Source organism: Lissotriton helveticus, chromosome 12, assembly GCF_964261635.1.
Source record: "Lissotriton helveticus chromosome 12, aLisHel1.1, whole genome shotgun sequence".
Classification (NCBI taxonomy): Eukaryota; Metazoa; Chordata; class Amphibia; order Caudata; family Salamandridae; genus Lissotriton; species Lissotriton helveticus.
In genome coordinates this window covers 848,747,185-848,759,233 of record NC_136073.1, presented here as the reverse complement: position 1 = coordinate 848,759,233, position 12,049 = coordinate 848,747,185, and the positions used below count along the sequence as shown (strand labels likewise).

The window sequence follows — 12,049 nt, the reverse complement described above, 5'->3', positions numbered from 1 at the left end:
TGCAGAGTGACAGTGAGTGCAGAGTGACTGCAGAGACAGTGTGTCAGGGTGCACATTGTGTGAGTGTGCAGAATGAGTGTGCAGGGTAAACAGTGTGTGACTATGCAGGGTGACATTGGGAGTGTGCGGGTGAGCAGTGTGTGAATGTTACGGGGCAGTGTGTGAGTGTGCAGAAAACACCACACACACATACACCACACACACATAACGCACACACACTCACCACCACACTCACTCCCCAGGCTCACCCCCACAGACTCACCACCACACACTCACCAGCACACAGAAAACAACACACACAACAACACACCCCCAGCCGTCAATGAATGCTTTCACCATGCACAAACACCAACAACCATCATCCATCTGTGCACGCTTTTACCAAGCACACACCCACCAGCCGTCAGTGCACCCTTCCACCAGGCACACACACCTCCAGCCGGCAGTGCACTTTTCCACCAAGCAATCGCAGTATGGTACACTTTACTTTTAAACATATTCATATAAAGCACAGCATGCCACCATTGGTAAAATTACAATTCAACCAACATACTTCCACTACACACCACATGCACACACTCCATAACACATGGCAAAAAGACATTGGCATTTACAATGCCATTAGCTCAAACTCAAATAAATCCGAGCCCGATTGCATTTCTAATGCTTGTTTCTTATTTTTTTCAAAATTTCCCTCTGTCCTTTTCCCAATTATTGTCAAGTATGTGGGCATCTTACTCTAAACAAATTGACCCTCCTGCTAAGTGTGGGCAAGGACCCCAGTCTAATTAGAATTTACCAAATCTGGTGGCTTTCGACACTCCCAGGATCTGGACTATAATGTGATTCAAAATCCAGTTCAGTTCTGTTTGACACTTTATTCAGAAGGTTTTCCATCCATTAATAAGTAACATACATATAACAATAGACATTTCATCCAGTTAAAAACATAATTAAATATTACCAGAAGGGAAATTGCAGATAACTGCACGTTGCTAAATCATAAACTGCCACGTGCCCTCACAACATGTCGAGCCTATGTGTAAACATGTTTCACTGTCGGCCATTTGAATAACAGATAAAAACATCGCTCTACACTGCTCAATGTCACAGTTTTTACTTTTACAAAGCAGGATCAAAAATAACCCTGTTAAAAAAAAATTATCATAAGATTTACAAGACAGTAAAATGTGTGACTTAGGTTTTGCCTGTCTTATTATTGCTCTGGGAAGGAACAGCAACGATGTTAGTTTGATACCCAAGCGGAAAACACAGTAAATATTTGACGGTGTCAGCTCGAAACCTAAATAACAAAGAGTGTTCCCATCTCCCGTAAGGCTATTCTAAATACGTAGGACATGCCGCCGAAACACACACATACATATAAACGGTGATCATGGGTTGGGTGTTCTCTTCTGCACGTTTAAGGCGTCTTTCATGCGCTAGTTCATAACAATCTGTGGCTACTTCCCTTTTATTAAAACCACGACATAAATATGTCTCTGCAAAAACCCTCAGCATGCCAATTTTTCCGAATTCAGATTTAATGTTTGCCAACCACGGAATTCGGAGGACATTATCACAGGAAAGGCAGTCAGTTATTATATCTCTTATAAGTGTTGCCTTCTCATTACTCCAGATAGATAGCCAAAATAGTAAAGGCCTCACTCTAATAATATCAGTTATGTATGGAAGCTTTAACTCTTTATGGAAAATAATGTGAGGAGAGGAAATTGGTACTCCGAGGAGTCGCCTGCAGAACCTATTTTCTTCGTTTTGTAAAATTTCATAATTTTTACCCCCCAGATGATTAATAGTCATTCTGGATCCCAAAGTTACCAATGTCCGTAATTAGAAAGAAGAAAATCCCAAAACCTCTGTTCAAGAAATTGGGTGTCTAGATCTTTTCTTCTCCACAGGTCAAGACATATGGTTTGCTACCATTTTCCTTGAGAAAATCTATCTTGGGCATGTAAACCCTGTTTAAGGTTGACTGCTGCTGTCAGATTTGAAAAAAGGGACTCTTTTCAGAAACGTCTTCCAGCCGTCCTCAAACAGAATAATTTTTCTATTTTCTTATCTTTTTTTGGGGAAAAAATTTGAAATAAGTTTGGCCGGAGACTTATTTAAACAGTAAACAATGCAGAAATGAGATGGAACAACTAGACACAACAATAGAAAGGAAGTAATAATTGACCACCCAATTGAAAGAAGAAATATTATAACCTCTTAATTTAAGGGAATAAATGTGCCTTTCCACCCCGCCCCTGCAATATAGAAGCACACTTTTCCAGATTTTTGCATCCTGGGCACCTGTTGTGGCCCACACAAACAAAATACACTTGTCCTGGTGTCTCTTTGCAGTAAATGTTTGAGGCAGTCGAGTTGTCCCCCTGTGATGCACAAGGGTGGACCCACAGACCAGGGTGTGCATCAATTAATCGTTTTAAGTGATGTGCACCTTTTCAGGAGGCCAGTAGATTTGGCAGAGAACCGTGGTGGGATCCATCTTGGTGGTTTTGTGACTGGTTCTCCCCAACTTGTAAGTGATGCCTTGTGTCAGGCCCACTTAGAATGTGTTGCATTTCGACAGCTTGCTTCCCACAATACAGCAGACATCGGTAGCCCCATGGAATTGGTGAAAATAGGCATACCTTTTATAAGCTAAAGAGAGCTAATCTGATGATAATCTTGATGCTGAACATAGAAGGCGGACTCTAAATGAACTCGTAGGGGTTTTCATTTATGGTTAGTGGTATATCCAGATTTTGACGAAGCACAGGAGTGAGAGAGAGATAGAGAGCACAGAAGTGGCTGTCAGCCACTTCAATGTATCATAAAGTAAAAACAAATGGACTTGCTCTCAAAAACTGAGTAAACGCATAGTGTGCTAGAAGTGTGCAGAATATATTGTTAGCTGATTGTTCTGGTTATGTCCATGTGCACTTTGCTTAGAGAGAGGTTCCATGAGAAAATGGTAAAGGATCAACCTATTAACAAAACCAGTAACTCTACAATTCTGTTTTCCTTTTCTGTTTGTTGCTTTCTTGCCCTGGCTTTTCTGTCTCTTTCCCGCTTGGTCTTGACAGTTTTATATTTTCTTGAGCTTAACCTGTATTGAATCTTTTATCCCCTTTCTTTCTCTTATTTTCTGATTTGTATATGTATATTTTGTTTGCCTTTTCTTTTCGTGTCTCTTTCCTCTATCACTTTTGTGTCACACCTCTTTCTCCACTTCCCAACTCATATCTCTTGTTCTGTTTCTTCCTTGAGCTGTTTGGCTTTCGGTCTGGCTACCTTTATTCCTTCCATTGCCTCTTCCTTTTGCTAACTGTCTTTTGATCTGTATTTCTTGTTTCCCTCCACACCGTGAAGATCCTGTTAGTCAAGTTCCCAGCAAGACAAATTGAACTATTAGGCCCACAGGTCTGCTACCGAAAATACATTATTTCATTTCTGTACGCCTAGAACTTCCTGCTTGTCAAGGTAGATGAATGTTTGAAGGAGGCTTTTCTCCTTCTAAAATTGAAGATTTGTGTGAATGTTAGCAGTGGCTCCTGTGTCTGTAGCCATCAACATGTCACGCTCTCTTCTGCTGGTGCACGTGATGTTTATGTACTGCTGTGGCATCAAGGATGTAACCCTTTAAGATATTATTCACAGTCTCAGCTATTATTTGTTCCCTTTGGTGTCTAGATTTCAAAGGCTGTTGTCCTCCCTGTGCAGATAAACGTTTGAAAATATAAACAGCTGCCTCCTGATTCTTTTTTTTTTCTTCTTTTTTCTGACTCCTTAGGTACCATCAGTGTGATCTTATCATTCCCCTTCATCTTTAACCCTTGCCTGGCCTGCACGGAGAATACTCCACAGTGGGCAGCATTGGTTTATTTTGCCCCTTTCATTGTAATCTTCCAGTTTGGCTGGGCAGCCACGCAAATCTCACACCTGTCCCTCATTCCGGAACTGGCGAAGAACGAACATGAGAAGGTGGAGCTGACCGCGTTCAGGTAAGCAAGCATGAGTGGCTCTCATCTGTCCTATCACTGGTCTTCTTCCACCCTTTCCATCAGGATTAGACTGTCCTTTTAGTACGGTTTGTTTCGAGTCGTTAGTCAGAACTAGTGCGCGTTATGAGGTATATTTAGGATAGTGTAGCTACTCCTGCACAACAAATTGAAACGTTTTGAGTACTGCTTCTTATATTGTCATTGCTTTAAATTTCAGGGAGGTACATGGGAGTTTGTTGAGGGGGAGCAGCGGGGTGGCTGTAGGGACAGAGGAGCGTTGTCTTGTGAGGACATGGAAGGAGCAGGGAGGGTAGCATAGAAATATTGCGTTCCTATGAGCCACCATCCTTACTTCAAAGGGGTCTAAGAAAATTGAGGAAGTCCCTTAACCCATACCTCCTTTCTGAACCACAGTTAGACAAAGTTTGCGCCTCAGAGCCATCCTCTAGAACAGTAGCCTGTACCCAAGCTTGTGTCCGAGCATGTTGAAAGAGCCATTTGCCTCATCGGGTGCTTCAATATTATACATTTGAGAAATTAGGGTACAACCCACCTATACCCTCCAAGTTTCTCAGAATTTCCTGAACAGTAGAGGTGCATGCAATCATTGCAGTCCTTCAGAATGTCATCGGTCACTGCAGTGCCCTGGAGGCTCGCTGCTCCACCGTGTGTTTTGTGACTTATTTCTATGCTCTGGTTCAAATCCCTTTTGTTGTTTCTGCTGAAGGGCCTCTGGATCATGGGATGTACACCTTTTTATAAATGTATGTTTGTCTCTGTATAGTGACTGCCTCACTCACCAGATACTAATACTTGACATCTTTCTGTATCCACCCGCACAATTCAGCAATGGTATAAGATCCTATGTTAAGCCTTTCGGTCTAGCGCACAATCAGATAAATAAAAAATGTCATGTGTTCATTGCCTGGAGAGTCAGAAGTTGTTATCTTTGCTGCACAGGCCTCTGTCACACCACTCACAGTCTCAGATCCTGATCACGGACAGGAACTTATGCAAAGGCTGCATCCTGTAACTGCACTATCGCTATAAGAAGGCGGGGGCGTAGCAGATCACTCTAAAGTACATTAGTCTGACCTCTCCGAAATCTGTAGTCATTGATTGCAGAAACATCTACGCAATATTCTCGGCCTATGTCTAATGGCTGTTGAAATTTTGATTCCCCCCTCTGCCCCTCTTTAAATACTGGAGGCAGTTACATTTGTTTATTATCTCCATCCACTAGAGACCTTCCTATGCTGCTACTATGCCTGAATAAACCATATTGACTCCTCCAGCATGTTCTTGGGCCACCCTTCCTCAGAATATGTCCTCCTCCTCCTGCATCGTAAGAGGCAGAGGTATTTTAAGGTGTTTATAAAATCTTATCGCTCTCTTTGTTCCCTAAACCTTCTACCATAAACAAATTCTAGTTCTTGTGTGGGAAGTCCATCTGTCCCAGTAAAAGATCTATATGCCTTTGTTGGGGGCACCTGCACTTTCTCTATTGCCAGGCACCCTAAGCCTGCAGCTGTTGTTGCCTTAGTGAGGCATACTTTTTCAAATGTCATACGTTTGATGAAGGCTGGATGTAATGTATTGTTTGATGAATAAGCATGTATGTGCACTGTAGGGTTCACCCTTTAGGTCGTGCTTATCGAAATTATGGAGTTCTGCTTCTTTACCGCTAGACTTTACATGCATGATCTATATGCACCTTGTCCTGGATTGTGGAATACCACTTATTAATAGGAGGTCTGACTGATCTGTGCATTCTGGATACTTAATCGCTTCGCTCCTTTGGGTGACCGCCCAAGGCAGGCACAGCATGAACTTTCCTTTGTTGACTAACCCCAAGAATTGCCAAGGAAGTACCATACCTTGCCTCTTCAGCTGTCTCCTGAAGTAATAAGAAAGCTGGCCCATCTGGCCTGCACTTCCATAGAGCACCAGACCTAGCAAGTACTAGCCTCAAACGATCGAGAGAGCGGAATCTCCTCCACATTGGTCTAATGTGCTTCCTGCTCTTCGAAGTCGGTTGTATGTCCTTGCTCTCGTGTTCCATCTGTTTGCAGATACTGCCACACTACCTATTTCTCTGATAAAGGCTAATGTCTGGTTTTGGCTAAAATGACAGATATGTCCCTGCAGTATTCTAGTAACGTACCACCAGTTCAATTCATTATTAAAATGTGCTGTGCGTTTAGATTTCTTAATGATTTTGTCTGGTGTTACGATGGTGGGTCCATCTACCTTTCCTCTTATTCTCTTAGTGGATACAACAAACTGTATTTTCGTGTCAGAGAAATCAACCAGGAAGGGTTGCAAAGACCAATTGTGAATTGACTTACTGAGCTTTGGCCAATCAGCAGCTGGTCCTTGTGCATAGTTTTTAATCCCTGAAGTAGCTTAGGTGCAGGAGGTGGCCATAACTTCTCCCCATTCTTAATTAGCTCAGGATTTAAGTTGCAGTCCAGTCAAGTGGCTGAACGTGCTTTGACTGTTCCCTTATCTGTTCTTTCTACTATGAGAATATTTGGTGCTCTTCAGTGACCGATTCTCTGCTGCAAGGCCTCTATTAATGGGCATGTTGATCACCCACCCCTGGTTCTGAGCTCTATCAAGAACTACTGAGTCCTGGACTTTTTTTTTCTTTTTTTAAAAATTTTTTTTTAAGGATTGCTAGCTTTGGGAACTTATTGTTGATTTTAAGACCATTAAGGAAGGTTTGCTCAGGCAGTAGTTATTTTCTGGTTCACAGCCTGCATCACCTATCTGCTACCACCTGGTATTTCACCAAATGCATGACGTTATATTTCTCTGTAGGGATTCTTATTTGTCCTTTCTATGCCCTCTTAACGTACTCTTAAATGCTTCCACATTATTGCCACTTGATTATCATGTGCAAAGACACACTCCCTGTCACCCCATGCATCTACCAGACTGCCGGCAGGTGTAGAGCAGAAATCCCTGATTTTTGTGTTACCTTAGCAGATATTTAACATTTTTCTGTAGCACAACTGCACCGAGTGGTATTCACATTCTTTACACATAGCAAACCATTATAAACAATGTAACAGTGAGTAGCAAAAGAGCAACTTACATGGAGACGATGTGTATGTAAAAGATAAAGTTCGGAAGAGAAAGTCAACTTAAAACTTAGTCCCAATTATAATGCTGACTGGAGTCGGAGGTACAGTAGCAACTGTGGCAGCATTTAACACTGCATCATCCAGTGGGTGAGTCGAAGGCCATTAGGATATATAAATGGAAGAATGAAACATGGCTTAGTTGGACCTTTGTGTGATATCAGCACAGGCACATCTTGAATAAGTGAATGTTAAAAGCGCCTCTCGGAGATAAAATGTGGGCCCTGCCATAAACTGAACCAGGAGAGGATAGCATTACTGGTTGTGTCTCCTGAAAAAGATTGTTTTAGTGCATGTGTTCACTTCAAGAGGATTGACAGAAAGTTGGCTAGGTAGCTTGGTTGTCTCCTGTGTAAAGCTGTGTAAGGTAAGCAGCCAAGTTTTTCAACTTGTTCCTATCTGTGCTATAAGGGTATAGCCAGTGAATATGATATGATTACTTCTGCTGTAGAGTGGAGTCCTAGGCTTTGTGCTAGTAAGGCACTGCGTTCGGCACTTAATTGGTTGGCTCGTTAAGAGCTCGCTTGTTTCACTACTAAACTTTGTTCTGCAATGTAGTTGGTTCCTAACCCAGTTCACCACCTTAAGACCTGGCTAACATACCTTTTGCGTGCAGACATGGTTCATGCAGGATTATTTGTTTCGCTAGCTAGCTCTGCGATCCCCATGCATAGATGGTGACGTGATTTCCTTAAGCGATGATAATAAGGTCCATAGAATCCATGAAAAGATTCAACTCTGAACCTCCTGCTACCAGGGAAATCCACTATGAAGATTAAGTCTCTTCTTGAAATAACTCCAACCAATGTCAGCCAGGTCCCTTTGAGTCTAAAATCCGGCTCTTCAGATGATCCATGTCCTGTGAATAAATTGCAGGCACCTTTTATTACTTCTCCATATGTGACTGCTTTCATTCCTCTCTTTCCTGTGCCTTATGGAGACCCCCTTCATAATGTTTTTTCTTTCTTTTTGCTTAGGTACGCCTTCACTGTCATTGCCAATATCACTGTGTATGCGGTGGCGTGGGTGCTCCTCCACTTCCAGGTGGGGCAGGATGAAGACCTACCTCAATCTAAACACCTGGGGAGAGAGGATGTGCCCATCTTTAGGGTGAGTTGTGCTTCTACTTCTTTCAGTTCAGAGTTCTAAAGTGTTGGTTTTGTGTCCTAGATCAAAGTTGGGTCAATGAGAAGCAGGAAGTCCTAATTGTAAATCTTTTCTAAAATGAGTCCCCTTATGGCATGAACGGGTCTGCCCCCAAAATGGGGCACATGTGCATGACACTACCAGCTCATGGTGCCATTCTGGTGTGGCCACGGTTCTTGTGGGCTCAATAAATACATTGACCCTAAGCTTCCTCATTCTGAGCAGGGTAGATTCCATTATACATGACTGACACATGACTTATTATACCAGACCTGCACCAGTCTCCCAGATTCAGCGCCTTATTGGGGATACTAACCTAATTTCATAGTGCCTGCTACTACACGCCGCATTCATCAGCAATTGAGGTAGGGCAGACAAGAAGAGTAAGTTCCCCGTTCCCATAGTGCCACTGTCTACTTTCAGAGCTCATTCTGCCCTCAGTGAACTCCTTCTTCTCGGGTTGAGAACTCTCTTCCCCCAATGACCCAGCATTAGTCTGATTTTACACTCACTGGATGTCTGCAGTCCTGTCCATGCTTGTTCCAGAGCTCACTGTCCCTCAGTGGTCATGCATTTGCAAGGTTTCTGTACTCTCTGTGCCATTCATGGCTCTATCCATGTCTGGTTTCAGAGCTCAATGTGCCCAGAGTGAGGCTCCGTGCCTCATTTAGATCAAGCAGTCCCTCTGTGACCCTGATTTGGCCTACGTTTTTCTCATTGAATCCCTGTCCATGTCTGCCTTCAGAGCCCTACGTGATCTCTTCCTTGTGTGGGTTCAGATCCCCGTGCCCCCAGTTATACTGCTGATGTCTGATTTTGGAGCCCTCTGTGCCCTACGTCGCCTGATTCTTGTCTGGGTTCAGACTCCCTGTGACCTCTGTGATTCTGCTTATATCTGATTTCAGAGCTCACTGAACCCGTACACGGACGATACGACTTAGAGCGCAGACTCCATGTCCCCAGGGATCCTGTTGATGACCCTCTTCAGAGGGCATTTTCCCTTTTATGATCTGTTTCTTGTCAGGTTTTAAGCTCAGTGTGTGCCCAGAAGGATGCTGTTTGTGTGTAATTTTAGACCTCACGGTCCTCATTGGCTATATGCTTTTCTCGTTTCAGAATCTGGCCTTCCTCGTGGTGGGACTGGGTGCGTTGTTTTCGTTATTGTTCCATGTTGGAACGAAAGAGAAAAATAGAAACTATGCTCCGATCCCGGAGCCCGAGGAACACCTGCCCGAGCAGACAAGTGAAAAACGAGCAAACTCTGCTCATCTTCTCCTCCTCTGGAAAGACTGGTTGAAGGAACCATCCTTCTATCAGGTTAGCAATTTACAACATCACCTGTTCTTCCTTCATTCCTCGGTGGTAGAAAAACCTATACACCTCATAAAGAATCTCAACTTTATTTTTCTATAGGTTGGTAATACGCTGTTTTGTATCCCGCACACTGTATTTTTTTCCACCCTTTACAGTTCACCGAATGAAATAGAAATGAGTTTGACTGCTACGGCTCTTAGAGTTGAGGGCAGTACTTAAAGAGCATGTTGTAATATTTATACTTGCCTGAGTGTCCCTACATTGTTCATTCCACCATTTCATTCTGTTTTGCATTTCAATATATAATGTTTGCACTTTTTGTCCCCCCAACTTCTTCCATGCCTTGTTGTTCAGCTTTGTCAGCCCCGACCCAATGGTATGTGTGCTTGTAGGGGCGGTTACTTTATATGGCTGTCCATTTATAGAGCCCACTCGAAGCTACAGAGTATCCAATCAGTGGCTACTGTCATCTCTCTCTCTTGGGATCAATTGTGAGTTAGGAGGTATTTCCACCTCCTCAGGGGCTACCCCTTTTAGAGAACTTTCAACTGTGTCCAGTTCAGGCTGATCTCCGTTGGATGAACTGCAAATCACTATGGTCACTAAGAACCTTGCTTCCTTAGTAGCTAGGTCATGTATGTGGCTTCTCTTTAGAAGAGCGAGGAACAAGGATAAATGCTGTACACTTCAAATTAAAACCTAAATAGTGGAAAGTCACATGTATGTTAAAAAAAATGTATTGAGTTCAAGTACATGGGAAAAATGTCATAATAGTGTTTCCACCAAACAAGACCTAGTATCTCTTCTCCTCAGACCTGGTTTCCTGACTGCCCAGCCACACCCAAACTCAGAGACACCCTGTGCAAATTCAGCTGGGGTGTGGACTTCACACAGTGAAGACTTCCTGTTCTTGATATCTTGTTTTATTGAGGAAGCTAATTTCTGAGTTTGCATATGTTTAATCGCTGAATGCTGGACATTGCAACGCTTGGAGCAATAACATCCTAAGTTTGGAACCATCCCAGGTTCCTTATAAATCTATGCTAGATGGAGGATTTTGATTGTTTTCAGTTCAGAGTGCTGAGATCTAATGGTGTTGAATCTGTATCGGCGGAATTGGCTTTAATTATAGCTGTGATCAGCAGAGTTGACAGCTCAAGGGCTTCTTGCCGGGCCGAACCTTGACCTGTCACTTAAAGTTCATTTTATGTACAAAAAAATGACAGTTGTGCATTTTTGGGACTGACTTTTTGCACCCAGCCAGTGCCTGGTGAAAGTCGATAAGACCAGCTCCATTGCCATAGTCTGGATTAGAGAGTTATGTTATGTGTATTGTATTTGTAAAGCGCACTATCACCTGTGTGGGACAACTATAGGAATGTGCCTTGCTCCTAAATCCAAAGGGAATATGCAGCCGGGTCTGAATTTGAACAGAAATTTTTCAATTCTCTGTTTAGATTCACTTTGTCTCCTATGACAACAGCTTTTGTGAACACCATCACAATTCACCATTGAAGGCTTTTGCTGAAAATTCCTGTTTGACTGCCCAATAGTACATTTCTTGATTATACTGTCCTGAAGAGAACACCAAATGTATGTCTTGTTTGGTTTCCTTTCAGTGTGTTTTTTTACTTGTTTTTTTTTTTTTGCATATTACAAGTGGCTATAATGACTTGCTTGACTTTTCAGATCCCATATTCTGTCTGTGGATCAGTAAAAAGGTTAATAAATGTATTTATTTATTTATTTATTTATTTATTTATTAAAGGCGGAGGCATCTAATGTATGTCTCATAGCACTCAGTCTTTTTTTAATGATTACTACTGTGTAAATGTTTTTTTATATATTCATAGTATGTACACTTAGGTCACGGATATCCATTTGTAATGATATAACACAAACCACGTTTTTAAGAGTTTTAATAATGTACACATAAAGCCTTCTAGCCGGTCCCAAATATTTAATAAGATGTGGAAAATGGAGATAACCTTTTGGTCCAGTTTCACCCCTTGTAGGAAGTGACTTTGAGAATGGGTACCTGGTATTATTTGGGTGAACATTTAAGTGTGTGTGTGTGTGTTATACTCGGTCTTACGCTGCCTTGAAAGGGTGTATTTTCAATTTCAATAGAACATTTGTAATTGTCTACAGTTCTGATATGGCAACTAAGAGAATTCTAGCGGGTTGGAGTCTTAGTTGTGATGCTCTCACCACCCTCCTGGGAACCACTCCTTTTTGTCTACATAAGGAGTCTCTAACCTTTTTTGAACTAAAAGCAACTTCTGTTCAAATAAAATCCTCAGAGCTACTAATATTATCACAGATGTAACCATAACCACATCAGATGACATTATATGTGTGGCCACCACATACAAAAAAAACCTGCAGCGACCACTTCAGCACACCTGGCACGGTTGGCAGCAGTAATGTAAAAAA

At 42.3% G+C, this 12,049-nt stretch overlaps 1 protein-coding gene across 3 annotated transcripts in view; it reads left to right on the top strand.

Moving 5' to 3' along the window:
• Positions 1-12,049, top strand: part of MFSD12 (major facilitator superfamily domain containing 12) — an 86,794-nt gene that overhangs the window by 30,901 nt on the left and 43,844 nt on the right. For all 3 annotated transcript variants that reach the window (XM_078670736.1, XM_078670735.1, XM_078670738.1), the window contains exons 2-4: positions 3,797-4,007; positions 8,131-8,263; positions 9,416-9,616. In XM_078670736.1, coding sequence (XP_078526862.1) covers positions 3,797-4,007; positions 8,131-8,263; positions 9,416-9,616 — 545 coding nt within the window. The remainder of the gene's footprint in view (positions 1-3,796; positions 4,008-8,130; positions 8,264-9,415; positions 9,617-12,049) is intronic.